This window comes from Capra hircus, chromosome 1 (assembly GCF_001704415.2).
Source record: "Capra hircus breed San Clemente chromosome 1, ASM170441v1, whole genome shotgun sequence".
Lineage (NCBI taxonomy): Eukaryota > Metazoa > Chordata > Mammalia > Artiodactyla > Bovidae > Capra > Capra hircus.
The window spans coordinates 79,734,839-79,751,413 of NC_030808.1; the positions used below are offsets into that span (position 1 = coordinate 79,734,839).

At 47.9% G+C, this 16,575-nt stretch overlaps 1 protein-coding gene across 3 annotated transcripts in view; it reads left to right on the plus strand.

Annotated features, from left to right (window-relative positions):
* The window catches only part of MASP1 (mannan binding lectin serine peptidase 1), a 64,937-nt gene that overhangs the window by 29,051 nt on the left and 19,311 nt on the right, over positions 1–16,575 (plus strand). For 2 of the 3 annotated variants that reach the window (XM_005675142.3, XM_005675141.3), the window contains exons 4-10: positions 516–647; positions 2,756–2,952; positions 4,821–4,968; positions 6,898–7,016; positions 7,952–8,030; positions 14,841–14,978; positions 15,810–15,884. In XM_005675142.3, coding sequence (XP_005675199.1) covers positions 516–647; positions 2,756–2,952; positions 4,821–4,968; positions 6,898–7,016; positions 7,952–8,030; positions 14,841–14,978; positions 15,810–15,884 — 888 coding nt within the window. Of the gene's footprint in view, positions 1–515; positions 648–2,755; positions 2,953–4,820; positions 4,969–6,897; positions 7,017–7,951; positions 8,031–10,558; positions 11,273–14,840; positions 14,979–15,809; positions 15,885–16,575 lie in introns of those variants that run through there. The other variant, XM_005675143.3, reaches the window with a different exon arrangement.

Here is a 16,575-nt window from a genome sequence, read left to right on the forward strand (position 1 = left end):
GAGGTTAAAAACCCAGATTTTAGAGCCAGCCCACCTTGATTTGAATGAGGACTCCACTTCCTGTCTGTGTGACTTGGAGTAAGTTCCTTCATGGCTCTAAGTCTGTTTCTTCATCTGTAAAAGGGGGTCATAACCATCCTGCTTGCTGTCATCACAGCTGTTAGAGAGCAGTGGCACCACCAGGAGTCAGGTTGCCCAGGTCTGACCAGGTTTTCTGTGACCTTGGGCAAGTTTCCTCATTTGTAATTGGAGGCTTGCTGCTGCTGCTGCTGCTAAGTCGCTTCAGTCGTGTCCGACTCTGTGCGACCCCATAGATGGCAGCCCACCAGGCTCCACTGTCCCTAGGGTTCTCCAGGTAAGGACACTGGAGTGGGTTGGCTCAGGTGAGGCTTAAATGAGAGAATGCAGGTATCTCTCAACACAGTGAGTGGCTCCACTGAGTGCTCTGTAAATGTCGGCTGTTCTCTTCACCATCACACTTGAATTGGTTGTGAGAGGCTCTACCTGCCCTACAGATGTGGATGAGTGCACAGAGCGGGAGGACGAGGAGCTGTCCTGTGACCACCACTGCCATAACTACATCGGCGGCTACTACTGCTCCTGTCGCTTCGGCTACATTCTCCACACAGACAACAGGACGTGCCGAGGTGGGGCCCAGCGCTGATTCTGTGCATCCCTGTTAGGAGTCATATTTTCCAGTACGATGAGGGGAGGCTCAGAGGAAGGATGAACAGGCAGCAGGAACAATTAAAAGTGCAATCAGACCGCAGGGATAAAGATGCTGAAATGCCCACCAGCCTGGAAGTGGGGTTCAGATTCTCAGAGAACTGCATTTGAGAAGCCCTGGCCTCTAGGCCATCTTTCTTCCTGGGGAGCAGGGCTTTCTGCTCTTTAGCCCCTATTTCCTCTCCTCCTGTAAGTAACAAGCCCAGGCAAGGGAAAACCCAGGTTTCCCAGTTCTGAACCCTGAACTAGGTTTTACCCACCCGCTCCTTTTTTTCTGCTCTTCCCTGGCCTCTCACTTTTATATTGTGATAGAGAGAACCCCAGTGCAAGCGAGAGAAGGGGAGAGAGAGAGACAAAGGTAAGACAGCAAGAAAACATCCCTTTCCTTCTTGCTCCCTTTGCTTTCCCCTCTCATCCACGTGCCTTCTCTGCCATGGTATCCAGGCTGAGGCGGGGAGGGAGAAATAGGAGGACGAAGACATTTCCACGAGGACCTCCTGGCTAGCGGGTAACAGCCACACAGGCAAATGATACAATGTCGTAAGTGTTGTAAATAAAGTGTGAGTGTGGCTCCGTCAGACCTGAGTCGGCACCAAGTGAACAAGCACTTCCCAGAGATGATGCCCTTGATGAAGGAAAAGGAACAAGGAAAAGGAGGGCATGACAGGCAGAGAGAATAGCTTCTGCAAACATTCAGAAGCATGACAGGATTCAGAATATTTGGGGAATTGCCAGTAGATCAGTATGACTGCAGGGTAAGGATCTGGGTCCTAAAAGACCACTTGGAAGCTGAGTGAGGGAGCATTGGAGGAGGGCTTGCTAGAAACAGGATTTCTTTTCCTTTCTTCTTCAAAAACTTCTACTTCTGAATAAAACCCATCCATATAAAGCAGGCATATACATGGGTTTTCTTGAAGAGGGTTGTATTTTCCATGGTTTTCATTCAGTACATATTTATTGAGTATCTACCACGTACTGAGCACAGAGGGGCTAAGACTGAGCAATGTTTATGAATCCTGTTTTTCATTTTTGCTTCTGCCCCCCAAGAGCCTTTTTAAACATTCTCTTCCTAATTGACTCGAAATTTAATGCCACAAATACCCTTATATATGTTTATGCACTATATGTCTGCCTGTGTGTTATGCATGAAAAAAGTAACAACTTCCCCTCTCTAAGAACCACTTTTGGCCCCTCTGGGAGCAATGTCATCCCCATGAGAATGCTTGGGATAGAAAGTTAAAGCACACAAATTCAGAGACCACTCTAAACCTTGTTCTGTAGCTTGTAACCGAGGGACTTTAGGGTCAGCTATGCCCCCTTTCTGGGCCACAGTTTTCTCATTTACAAATGACCAGAAAGAACTGACATGCCAGATCCAAGGACGATGGTTCAATGGCATATAACAGGACCTTTGCAGGGTTAAGCCATGGCCAGGATCCAAGACACTGGTTGCTGGGTTGCAACTGTGATGGGGAACAGGGCAAACTCCCTGAGCTCAGGGAACTTGTGGGGGCAGGAAAGTCCACCGAGAAATACGTTTCACAATGCAAGCAGTGGTCAACAGCATGAAGAGAAACAAAGCAAGGCCAGGGTCCAGAAAGCGAGGGTATGTGTGAGGGTCCTGTGTTAATGAAGGATCAAGGACGGCTTTGAGCAGAGATCTCATGGAGTCCTGGGCTGAGGGGAGAGCAGCACAAAAGAGGAGAAGATCCTCTTCCTGACCACACATCTCAAAACCTTCCATCTGAGACCCCTCAAGCCCCACACCAAGATCGGAGAATTGGACAAAAAGGCATATCACACTCACTGCCTTCGAGTCTGAACCCTGCAGATTGCTTGGTTGTGTGACCTTGAGTAAATCTCTTCCCCTCACTGAACTTCAGTTTCCCCCTCTGTAAAATGGGGATAGTGACTCCTTCCCCAACTTGCCTCTCAGAACCACTGGGAAAATTGTACCATCGCAGATAAGAAAGGGGATGCCGTGGCCTTGCGTGTGGTGTACCACTTTGCTCCCATCTGCTTCCCACAGTGGAGTGCAGTGACAACATCTTCACCCAGCGGACTGGCGTGATCACCAGCCCCGACTTCCCCAGCCCTTACCCCAAGAGCTCCGAATGCCTCTACACCATCGAGCTAGAGGAGGGCTTCATGATCAGCCTGCAGTTTGAGGACATTTTTGACATTGAGGACCATCCTGAGGTGTCCTGCCCCTATGACTACATCAAGGTAAGCTAGCAGGGGCTATATGCGCTGGGGATACTGACAAATCTTGGCTGAATTGGGAAAACTGACATTCTCTACCTTCTTCCAGGATAGGGGGCCAAGCCAGTGGCTTCCTAAAACGTAATTATTTAAAATAACATCTACCACCTTGATTGGACCCAGTCTAGAGAACTTCCCTGACCCCACCTGCAAAACCCCTTCTGGCAGGTAACATAATGTCATCATGAAGTGACACCAGGGTGAAGATCATGGGGACCAGCTTAGAACTCTGTCTGTGTATGTTAGTCATTTAGTCAAAAAATGTCTGACTCTTTATGACCCATGGACTGTAGTCCATCAGGCTCCTCTATCCATGGAATTTTCCAGGCAAGAGTACTGGAGTGGGTTTCCTCCTCCAGGGGACCTTTCCAACCCAGGGATGGAACCCGGGTCTCCCACACTGCAGACAGAATCTTTCCCATCTGAGCCGCAAGGGAGGCCCAGAACTCTGTCCACCATACATTATATCCCAGGTGCCATGCTATGAGCTTATCATTAGGCAGGCAACTCTAGGGGTTTCACTGTCCCCCTCACCACAGTAAGGGTGACAAGATGAAGATATACTCAGGATTATAGAAGTCATCAAATGAGGGTTAAGATGTGCTGGTCCTCAGAGGAGGAAGGAGAAAGAGTTAAAGCAGAGGCAGGACGCAGGCCTGGGGGCTGGAAATCTGGACCAGCCCAGAGTGCCTCTTCCTTCTCTCCATCTCCGCTGCCTCTACCTGAGTCCAAGCCCTGCTCTCTCTGGTCAGCTGCAAAGCTACCTGGAGGGTTTTCTGGCATCCACTCTTCCTCTGTATGGTATGTTCTCTTCTAGCATCCAGGGTAAATTTTATAAAAGCCAGGTTACATCAAGATTGTACTTGGAATAAACATGAATTCCTCAACACGGTATGGCCTGGGGCTGCCTTCCCATCCTCAAGCCATGGCATTCCCTCTCCTCCAGCCTCTCTGGCTTCCTTCCTGCTCTTGATACTTACCAGGCTCTTTCCCACTTTTGGCCTCTATACATTGTTTTCCCCACCTGGAAAGTATTCTCCCCTCCTCTCCAAATGACAAGCTCCTCCTACTCATCCTACATATTTCAAATCCAATGTTACCTCCACAAAGAGGCCTTCCCTAACTATCTATTATACTGAAGCTTCGCTGGTGGTACAGAGGTAAAGAACCCACCTGCAATGCAGGAGACACACACAGGAGACAGGGGTTCAATCCCTGGGTAGGAAGATCCCCTGGAGAAGGAAATGGCAACCCACTCCAGTACTCTTGCCTGGAAAATTCCATGGACAGAGGAGCCTGGTGGGCTGCAGTCCATGGGCTCACAAAAGAGTTGGACATGACTTAGCAACTAAACAATATCTATTATATTAATGATGAAAATTATATAGACTACATAGATGTTACTAAATTATAAACATATAGCATACATTTATATTATATATCACCCTGATTATTTTTTGTGATACTTACTACAGCTGGTAATTATTTTTTTTTTATTATCTATTAGTCTGCCCTGACTAGACTGCAGGGTCTTTGCAAGCAGGGGCCTTTTCTGTCCTGTATACCTGGACAGGGCTCTGCCCCTCTCTGAATCATAATATGTTCATCTCTGAGGAGAGGAAAATCAGCCTGCCTTGTCATTGTAATCTGTGAATGGGAGAGTGGAGATGGAACCCTTTGGTGAATGGTAATGCCCACTAAGAATATAAGTGAACACCATGGACTCACATGGAAGCTTCCAGAAAACCCTGAGTGCAGAGTAGAGATGATCCCAGAAGCAGTCACTGTCACTCAGGTGTGACCCTGCTTTTTTCCTATCTCGCCCCTCACAGATTAAAGCTGGTCCAAAAGTTCTGGGGCCCTTCTGTGGAGAGAAAGCCCCAGAACCCATCAATACCCAGAGCCACAGCATCCAGATCCTGTTTCGCAGTGACAACTCAGGGGAGAACCGGGGCTGGAGGCTGTCATACAGGGCGACAGGTAACACAGCTTCTCCTCTCCTGGGTCACACCTGGCTTCCATGCTCAGTCCTCATGGCGTAGCAGCCAGGGAGTGTGAGGGGGTGCTGGCCTGGGGCTCCTCTGGGGATGTGGCAAGACTCCCAGCCCTGCCACTGAGCAGCTTGGGACCAAGGCAGATTCCCTCTGCTGACTAGCTTCTCATCTATAAACGGGGTGAAGGGCAGCAATGATGGTGGGTTTGGATAAGACGTTTTCAAAACTGGCTGCACTTCAGAATCATGTGGGGAGATCCTTAAAAACAAAAAACATATATACATTAGTATATGATACTTGTTTCTCTCTTTCGGACTTACTTCAGTCTGTATGACAGATTTTAGGCCCATCCACATCTCCACAAATGACCAAATTTCGTTCCTTTTATGGCTGAGTAATATTCCATTGTATATATGTATCACATCTTTCTCCATTCATCTGCTGATGGACATCTAGGTTGCTTCCATGTCCTGGCTATTGTAAATAGTGCTGCAGTGAACACTGGGGTACACATTTCATTTTGAATTATGGTTTTCTCAGAGTATATGCCCTAGGAAAAACAGTACAGAGGAACTCTTTCCAGGGCAGGAATAGAGATGCTGACATAAGAGAGTAGATGTGCAAACACGGGGTGGGGGAAAGGGGAGGGTGGAACAAATTGGGAAATTGGGATTGACATATCTGTACTACCTTATCTAAAATAGATAGTTCGTGGCAACCTGCTATAAAGCAGAGGAAGCTCAACTCGGTTCTCTGTGGTGACCTAGACAGACAGGATCGGGGAGGGGGGTGGAGGGAGGGGATAAATGGATACATATAGCTGATTCACTTTGTTGTACAACAGGAATCAATACGACATTGTAAAGCCTCTAATAAAATAAATAATTTTTTTTTTAACTATAATTTTCAAAAAAGAAAACAGCTTCCAGAACTTCACACTGTGATTGACTGGGCCTGAAGAGGATCCTTCCAGCCACAGGCCTTCCAAAGTCTGGGGCAGAAATTTGAGTATAAGCCTCTAGCACAAAATGTTTCATCATGGTGGTTTGCCTCCTTGTGCACCCAGAGTGACAAAGCCCACAGGCCTCATCGCTCAGTCCCTCGAGGCACCCGGTCCTGGTCCAAACCCTGCTGGAGTTACTTGACCCAAGGGGCGTACAGTAACTGGAGGAAGAGGGGCAGTGGAAGGACCACAGCTGGGTATGACTAACACAGTGCAAAGATGCTATATCCTGGCCTTGGCTCATGACCAGCTTCAGTGCCTGCTTGTGGGAAGAGGCAGGAAGAGGATATTAATTAGGGAGAGTTTATCCAGGAAATACGTCAGGCATAGGGATTCTATCCAATACAGCCTTTTGAAGTGCAAATCACAGTCTCTCTCTAGCACTGTGAAGAAAGATCCTGGGAAGAAAGAGGGGTCATCGTGAGTGGCCCGAAAGAGCCAACGACTCCCACTGAGTAAAAATTTCAAGGGTGTAAATTCCAGCTGAATATGAAGATTGTGTTCCTCTCATCGGAGGAGTCTAGTATGGAAGGCACACACTGATAGGTACTGAGCTCCCTATCCCTGTAGAAATGTCCCACAGGTCTACTGCGGAAGGTGGGAAGGAGACATCAGGCAAGAGTTATGCTCAGATGTTTGATGCCTTTTCCTACCCTGAGTTTTGATGAGATCATCTGGCAAACCACCTCATTTTACAGATGAGGAAATAAAGGTCCAAGTTGGAAAGTGACCTGCTCAAGCGTCCAAAGTAAGCCTTCTTCAGGGCCTGGTAGGTCTAGGCCCTGATACCCTGGGGTGCAGTTTTCACGTGTGTTTTTCCACCTCCATCAGGCCTTGAATTCTAGGGAAAGGCTTCTCATGCCCACACTTTCCTTTGTTTTCTCACCTACTCCTTTCATTGCTCCCCACCAGGGAATGAGTGCCCCAAGCTGCAGCCTCCTGTCCATGGGAAAATCGAACCCTTGCAAACCATATATTCCTTCAAAGACCAGGTGCTCATCAGCTGTGACACAGGCTACAAAGTGCTGAAGGTACAGGGTCCTGCCAGGGGTGGGGTGGGTCTCCAGGCTAGAGAAATTCCCCAGAGCTTCCCAAGGCAGATGGGCTTCCAGAGCTTGTCCTGGTCCCACCATGGTATTTCCGAGCTTTCCCACAATGCGCCAAAAATTCCAGCCTTCTGAAAATTCAAAGCATGTGTCCCAGACTCTCCCTTCTGAAGGTGGTACAAAAGTCCAAGCGAAATATCCATTCAGCCCGACAGTCAGTACAAACAGCCTTAACAAAGTTCATCAGGCTTACCGGGTAGCTCTGGGACAGAAGCTGAGTTTTTAAACGTGGCAGGGGAGCATTGCTCATTCTCTGAAACAGTGGTTCTCCTAGGAATCCTCTGGTTAACTTAACAAAACCACCTCCCAGGCCCCACCTGAGATCAATTAAAACAGAATCTCTAGGGCAGGGCCTGTGATCATTTTGTCTGTTAAGGTGCCCAGGTGAGTCCAGCGTAAGCCAAGCTAGTGGACCGCTGCTCTCATGGAATGATAACACAAGTGGGGTCCCCACCACACCAGCACATCACTAGTTAGAAATGCAAGGGCTTGGTCCCCAGGCCAGAGCCACTGATTCAGAAACTCTGGGAGGGGGCCTGGGACACTGATGCTCACTGAGTGAGGTTTGAGAGCCACGGCTCTGAAGAAGGCATCACCAGCACAGGTGTCCCTTCGAGACAGCTGCCCAGCCCCCAACCAACAACCTCCGAGCCATGCCCTGGCACTAGGTGTCTCTCCAGAGTAGAAACAGGCGACATGAACTCAGTGTCTGTCCTCCCCTTGACTTCAAGCCCTCGGAGGCCCCCGTTAGGAAAGCCCAGCGGAGAACAGCCAGCTCTGGAGGGTGAGCTGGTTACACTGGGAAACAGTCACCAACCCACCCCCTCTCCTTTCCTCTGCTTCTTCATGCTTCTTCCTAGGATAATGTGGAGATGGACACATTCCAGATGGAGTGTCTGAAGGATGGGACGTGGAGTAACAAGCTTCCCACTTGTAAAAGTAAGAACACACTGTTGGCTGGTTATAAGGGTCATGAGCCCCCCAGCACTGGGGGGATGTGAGCAGAGCCCACACGGGGTGGGGGGAGCCTGGCAAGTGCACCCTGAGAGGGATGGGGCAGGAATTTTACAGACACAGTGCAGTTAGATGAAAAACTCTCAAATGTTCCTTTCAGCAGTAAGGTGTTAGGATTTCAAAAGACACTGCTTGTGAATCTCAGTTTGCTTTCTAAATACTAATTTTACCTCTGCCTGCAGACAGGTTGCCAAATTTGCTAGAGGAATAGTTTGTCTCCACATTTGAAACTAGCTCTGGCATTTGCTAATATAGGACACTATTTTGGCGCTGGTGACCTTGACAGTATTTATGTGGCCATCAGCTGTATCCGCTGTCTCCTGGGACAGCTGTGAAGGCAGGGTGGTGAGGTCAGCACAGTGGACCTGCACGAAGCAGGGGATTCAGCTCTGCATGGGTTCTTGGAACCCAGAGTTCTTGCCTTGGCTCTGCTTCTAACCCATGCTGTGATCATGGATAAGATCCTTCACCTCAGCTATAAAGAGGTTTGGACTAGCCTTAATATTCTAGAATATATTCTAGTGGTTCTGAAATAATGTGATCCATATAAATCCTCCAGTAAGTTTTGTAAAAATACAAACTGACAGCAGCCATGCCCTCTCCCGCTACCCAGGTGATTTTAATGCAAGACTTGTAAGGACCACAGTTTTAGAGGACATCTGTGGCAAAAGTGATGGGAGGAGGCATAGTGACAGAAAGTAAAAGAGAAGGGAAGGAGGGGAGTAGGATTTATTTTTGAATGGAGAGGTGAGACGTCAAGAAGTAGAGTGGGTCCCCAGCCAGCCCCAGCCCCAATTCATGAGCCTATATAAACTTTGAAGTGCTATTCCCTTCCCTTGTCCTAAATGACTCTGGTCCATTAAGCAGACAGATGCATTCCCAAGGGGACACTCTCAGGGTGGGGCTCCCTTGAAGCAAATCCCAGGCATAATTTTGGAGTGGAAAGTGCTTGTTTTAAATTTTCTTTTTAATAGGACATTGTGGCTGGAGTCAGAGACCAGTGTAGGAAAGAGGGGCATTTTTTGACTCCAACAAAAAGTTTCAACAGACGTTTACTGGTTGCCTATGCAGAAGTCCATAGGGAATTCAGACGGAAAAGACAAGGTCCAGACGTTAAGGAACTCAAATGCCAGCAGACACGTGTGCCACCGCCTCCAGCAGGTGGCTCCTGTGTGGTGCTGTGACTGAGGCCTTTGTGAAGCACTCTGCAGGACAAGGCAAGGGAGCATTCTGAAGGAATCGGAGGACAAGGGGTAGAAAGGACAGGATGTTGCTTTGGAGACAGAAAGTTTTAGATTCCAATTCAGACTCCACCAGTTCAGCATGCCTGAACCATTGGCTCATCCTCATTTGGCCTGTTTCCAGCATTGTTGATTGTTCTGAGGACTAATTGAGATTTGGGTTCAATCCCTGGGTCGGGAAGTTCTCCTGGAGGAGGAAATGGCAACCCACTCCAGTATTCTTGCCTGGAAAATCCCATGGAAAAGAGGAGCCTGGCAGGCAACAGTCCACGGGGTCAAAAGGAGTCAGACAGACATGACTGAGCACAACAACTGAGTTAATGTACACATGATACCTAAGGTGCACCAGGAATAAGCAAAAACTCAACAAAAGCTTGGTCATCTCCCCCATCCAACACCCTTTATAAGAAGAGGTTTTGGTCTCTCTTTCACACTTTTGGAAATTTTGGTAATAATTTTTTTTTCCCTAGTGAGACACACACTTTTTATGGTAACAGAAGTGTTGGTAGAGCAGGACAACTCATGTGATTGATGGTACTTTTATGTGACATACTAATATACAAAAGTATCAGGAAAAGAGGAATTGTTTCCTTCCTAATATGGCCTGGTTCTCCCACACACCGGTTCTCAGACACACCGGCATCTCTGCTTGTTCACTGAGTAGGTATTTATGGAGCACTTTTGTTCCAGGCATGTGCCAGGTCCTAGGAGAGATGCAAAGGCAAAAAGGACTGAGAAGTTGAGAGTCCCCAGGGAAAGGGGTTGAGACAGACAGGAAGTGTATGTGTGCAGTGAAGGAGACTTGCATGGGAACAGGAAGTGGGAATTATGGGTTGTGGTCCTGGCCCTGCCTCCGCCTGCTGCGGTGACTCCAAACAAGTCTTGCTCTGCTCTGATGCCATCTGTCAAATAAGGGTTTGGAACAGATGAATGCAAAGCTTGCTCAGGGAGCAGAATGTTATCATTGCCGCGAGCCAGGACTTATGACTGTGCGAGTTCTCAGAATGGTACACATCCTACAATCCCTTCACACTGACTGTACCTGCACTGTGCATTCTTAATCAATTCTGGCGGAGCAATTTCTGTATTTCCTGCATAAACCATTTCTGCTTTGCTTGCTAATTTTTCTTTCTCTTCTTTTTCTCTCTCCCTTCTCTCTGCTTCCTTTCTCTGCACCGCCTAACCCCTCTTTGATCTTCATCATGGTGGCAGAAACGGAAATGGATGTGGAAAGCGAACCTGAGTCAGAGCAAGTGGCAGAGTGAATGCTGGGAACCCACACTGTGCAGACATCCAGGAACGGACCACTCACCAGACCCCGGGTCCCAGGGCTCCTCCATCCCTCCCCATCCTCCCAACACTCCATTTCCCATTTCAGTGCGGGTTAGAATGGATGCTGAACAAGGCAACAGAGGCCCAAGCAGTTGAAACTGCCTCATGTATGAGAACAACTCTCCTTCTGAGAGTTCACCCATCATTTAAACATTATGCTGGAAAATAATGAAAAGACAATGGGGGATTTCTTTTTTAGCACTTCTATGTGGACTATACTCTTGTGAAAGGAAAAATGGCTTTGATTCTAGAGACACTTGATTTAATTTATATTCAAATGCTTAGGAGGACCAGGTCAACGTGAGCCCTGATTTCTACTTCACATCTCAAGGTTAAATGAGCCGGAGTCACTTTGTGACTTTAATATTTGTACCTGTTGCTACTTTCTTAACAACCCTGAGTAGGTGAAGTTAACAATAACTTGTATAATGTGGGTTTTTAGGAAACCTAGATCTAGTCTCACACCCAAAAGTTTCTCTTCCACCTGTACCTAAAATGGGGCTAAAATCCCATCACCAGAAGATCTTTCCTCTGGGGCTTACAAAGTTTGCATTTCTGAAAACTTCCTAATTAAAGTTTTTCAAAAGATAGGCATCAGACTTGAAAACAGCAGTGTTCAGCTTTGGAGTCATGGGACATCACTGGGTTATAAACAATGATGAAGAAGGGGCTGCAGAGGTTGGGAGTCTCTGCTTCAGCCTGAACAAAATCTAGGTAGACATATCAAAGAACCCTTGCATTACACTGTGTCTGCTTATTAGTTTATTCACTGATTGAACGGCCTCTTGATGAGGGCAGAATCCTACAAAGTTGGCCAAAGAAAGGTCCAGAGACTGAAGTGCCATTCTAGATCAAGGGTGCCCCTGAGAGTGGAGCTGGGGCATTCACTAAAAATAATCATTAGTTGAATCAATATTTTTAACAGTACAAAGGATAACAGGCCTTGCACTCAGTGTGATAGAGGGGATCATCATTTAGGCGGAAGATATGATATGAACCCAAATATTTATAATCCCAGTAAACAAAAGATACATGCACCAGAGGGTGAAGAATAAAGGGCTGTGCAAAGAAAAATGTGGAAGCAGCTGTATCCAATTAAAAGAATGAGAAAATACTTTCAAGAAGCAGCAATGTTTGATCAAGGCCGAAGGGTGGGCAGAGCATGAACCACAGGGTTTCCCTGAGTGGGAAAGCAGCAGCGCAGTGAGGGGTCCTTGAAACTGGAGCACAAGGGCACCACGGGAGGGATGAAGATGGGGCTGGGGTCTGGGTGGGTGGGGCTGGGCATTTCCGGATCTTGAGGGCCAGGTGAGCCAATTGTGTGTGGTTGCCTAGGATGCCCCTAGACTGTGTCAAAGCATCTTCAGGATGGAGGCTCAAGAAGAACATGTCTGAAGGGAAATAAATGACAGCAAGAGTGAGAGTGAAGATAGGGTGTGGGTAGCAGAGCGTGACGCAGAGACGCAGGAGAAAGGGAGGCCGAGGGAATGGAGGGAGGAAGTGTATTTTGATTCCAGGGTGTGGAAGTGACCAGGTGCGCTTTAGAGAAGACGTCAAGACCCTTCCTCAAGCAAAGAAGATAGACTGAGACAGGCCTGATCTAGCATCTTGGATTGTGTCAGGCAGAGCTCCAATGGTCTTGCTAAGGGAATTTGTCTCCATGTCCCAAGGAGATACAGTAATTTGCCTACCACAGTAGACCTGGAGAGAAGGTGCACCTCTTTCCCACTCACTATATCCAAGCTGCAGTGATCCTCTGTTTTCCACTATTTGTCACACCCTCTGTGTGGCTGTAATAGCAGCTTCATCAGTGAGCCAAGTGACTTCTCTGGAGGGAAGTGAAAGCAGGCCCTCAGTCCAGACAGTCTCTGCTAGTGCTGGACACGTACAGGCTCTCAGGGGCTTGAACACCTAGCCATGTCTAAGACCAGCCCTGGAATTGCTCCACCTTGGAAGAAAAGTTATGACCAACCTAGATAGCATATTCAAAAGCAGAGATATTACTTTGCCGACTAAGGTCCATCTAGCCAAGGCTATGGTTTTTCCAGTGGTCATGTATGGATGTGAGAGTTGGACTGTGAAGAAGGCTGAGCACTGAAGAATTAATGCTTTTGAACTGTGGTGTTGGAGAAGACTCTTAAGAGTCCCTTGGACTGCAAGGAGATCCAACCAGTCCATTCTGAAGGAGATCAGTCCTGGGTGTCCTTTGGAAGGAATGATACTAAAGCTGAAGCTCCAGTACTTTGGCCACCTCATGCAAAGAGTTGACTCATTGGAAAAGACTCTGATGCTGGGAGGGATTGGGGGCAGGAGGAGAAAGGGATGAGATGGCTAGATGGCATCACTGACTTCATGGAAGTGAGTCTGAGTAAACTCCAGGAGTTGGTGATAGACAGGGAGGCCTGGCGTGCTGCGATTCATGGGGTTGCAAAGAGTCGGACACAACTGAGCGACTGAACTGAACTGAACCGAATACTAGATACTAGGTTTTGAAGATAATTTGGGCAAAATAAACTGCTAGACCTAAGTTAAGGGAGACAAGGCTCATACAAAGATCCAGACACTAATCAATGATACTTCCTAAAAAAAAGGAAGAAAAAGCTGCTTTGAGACTCATCAGGAAAATACTTGTAAAATTGTTTACAGTTTTAGATAGTAAATATTATTGCCTCTTGCTGTCGTAGTGCTGACCCTTACACACTTCCCCCACCCCCGCCCCCCCAGAATAGAAGAGTATCTCTACTTTTGGGCGATCAAAATAAATGGTAGCGATTCATCCAAGGGGATTGGAGGCTGGGAAACACCACTAACCAGTTCTCTGGGTGTGTTTGCCTTTCTTGTGGATAGGAGGTACCTACCTGCATTTACTCCCATCCTTCATCCCTCTCCTCCATGCTGGAGGCCCTTAAGATCAACTATGTTTTAAGCTAGATAACACTCTATTCAATAAAAAAGATAAATTTGGAATTCTAAAATTAAAAATCACAATTTCTGAGTAGCATCTCATGGGCAAATTGCCCCTGTTTCTGTTTTCCAAGGTGAGCAGGTAAAATTCAGGAGGAAGGAAACTGGCTTTAGAATGTGATCCTCTGACATCAGACAGCTAATGTCCAGCCTTACCAGAATATTGATTATAGGCCATTTTTACTAGAAAACAGATTCTAATAACTGTCCGTCTGGTTTACTTTAAAAAAGCACTGAGTTTAAGATCAGGTCTAGTTCTCTGATTACTGTGTGACCTTAGACCAGTCAAGTCTCCTCTCTGGCTCATCTGTAAGTAAAGATGATGTTCTAGATTGCCTAACTTCAGATTCCATTCCCCCCGGGAAGTTCTGAGCCCCTGGCATTCTTCAGTTCTGACAGAGGCTATTTGACCTAAGATTATGATTTCCTTAGAAACGAGCATCACCCCATAACAAGGCCCTTGAAGAGATATTGACAGATTGGCTCTGCAGCCCCTGTCCTGGCTCCTGGCAGACTCATGCTGGCAACTCCCAAGACTTGCCTGGTCTGGCAAGTTCTCCTAAGACCACCTCTGAGGAGCAGGTATCTTTGGTCTTGTCCTTCAGCCAGCCCCCCAGGAGCAGCCACCCACAACCAGAGAAAATGTGCAGGTGACGATGAAAGTTTGGTTCATCCTAGCTGCCCCCATCCTGCCTTCTGTGCCTGTGGGGAGCCAGCAGGGTGGGGCTGTGCAGGCATGCAGAAGTTGAGTTTTTGTTTGTTTTTGTTTTTTCTTAAATGCCAAGCTTCAAAGTGAACACAGTAACTGCTCTTACTCAGCATGTGGTTGGGGCTGGAAGAAGTGAAGGTTCTTTAGTTTATATGAGCCAGAATTTTCTCACTGAGCCACGGGTTTCATATTTGGACAAAAGAGGATAAGAGGATTGCACAATAGTACTGGAAGTCAAGGAGAGGGCCCTGGTAGGGAAAAGTCTAGGATCTGCTTGAATCTCAGCAGACCAGCCCCTGCCCTGGAATTGACACCAGACTAGGTGAGCTGACCGCACAGCGGGACTATCACAGATGGGAGAGAGCCCCAAATGGTAGGCTGTAACATTGCTCTCTGGAGGCAACCTGCACATCATATGAGACAGACCCACGAAGTTGCCCCAAGAAGTAGGGGAAAGGGCACTGAGGGGTCTGCTCTCTTCCCTCTCAGTTGCGGACTGTGGAGCCCCAGCAGAGCTGGAAAACGGAGTGGTCACCTTCTCCACCAGGAACAACCTCACCACATACAAGTCTGAGATCAGATATTCCTGCCAGAGGCCCTACTACAAGATGCTACACAATACCACAGGTGAGCCTTGCGTGCTTTCCCAGCCCACTCCCTCGTCACACTTTGGGCTCAGGGTGATGGACAGCCAGTCTGCTGGCCATCCTTTGAGAGGAACTGGGAGGAGAAACCCTTGGAGACATGCCTCACCTCTCCCTGCCTCAGGCCTGCACCCCGAGAGTTAAGCTTCATGACACCCCAGCAGCATGACATACTGCTGGGACCTATAGGACATACCCACACAGACACACTCACAGCCCCCCGCAATGAAGGAACCCTCAAAAAGATGTGAAGGCCAATCAGTTCTGCCTCCACCGCAGACGAGAACCAAGAAAATGCTCCGAATTTCCCAGAGCCTCCAAGTCCTCTCTTTTGAAGAGGAATCGTGGCAGAGCTCACAGAGCGCACAGGACTAGTGTAAGCCTCATGAGATGGTGGGCACGACTGTGGTTTATGAAAGGGTTTATTAAGTGGGGAAGCAGGGGCAGGGCAAGTGAGCCGCCCAGAGCTGTGTGACTAATGAGAAGTGCCCTCCAGGGTCTGGGTGGGGCCCCCACAGGCAGGAGTTAGATTGCTCAGAGGCTGAGACACCATACTGAAGAGCATGCCATTTATTTTAGAGGCCAATGGGGAGCTATTGCGATTTTGAGCCGAGACAGGACCAGATCAGATGCCCATTTTAGAAAGACGCTTCAAGTTGCAGACCAGACTGGCTCAGAGAGAACAGCATCAGAAAGACTCTTTGGAAGACTTGCAGTGATTCGCAGTGGAGGAGCTAAGAGCTCAGATCTATTTTCCATGTGCTAAGAATCAACCACATTCTCCTTTTTCTTCAACCTTTTTTCCCTCACCCAGGTGTATATACCTGTTCTGCCCAAGGAATCTGGATGAATGAAGTCCTGGGGAGAAGCCAGCCCACCTGCCTGCCAGGTACCTCGCTCTCAAGTTCTCTGCCTCAAGGTCCCATGCAAGGCACTGGGTCCACGGGTGCTCTGGCTGTTAATGGGGTAAGGGGTAGGGGGCATGATGCTTTGATTGCTTTTGAAGAGACATCTTTAGATGGTCAAAGGTCAGAAAAGCCTAGTCTCACATCTTCTCGAACAAACCAGCCTCTATGTTCAACCTGTTCTATCACAACAGGACACTTCTTGCCTCCTCTCTCTGCCATTCTGCTCTCTTCCTGCCAGGCTTCTCATCTCACACAGTTGGTATTTGTATCAGCTGTGCACCAGGAAAAGTGAGAAAGTGGGCACCTGCTCCTCAAGCACTCACTGTGTGGTAGTGAAGTGAAGTCACTTGGTCATGTCCGACTCTTCCCGACCCCAAGGACGGTAGCCAACCAGCCTCCTCCGTCCATGGGATTTTCCAGGCAAGAATATTGGAGTGGGTTGCCATTTCCTTCTCCAGGGGATCTTCCCCACCCAGGGATCGAACCCAGGTTTCCCACATTGTAGGCAGACGCTTTACTGTCTAAGCCACCAGGGGGTAGAGGAGGTGGAAATCAGACAAGCACTAAATAACTATAGGACATAGGAACAAATTCTTCCAAAAAGCAGTATGCTCGAGTCTTAGTGACTGCTGTCTCCCCTAAGCTTACTTACTGACCCTACTTTAAAATGAA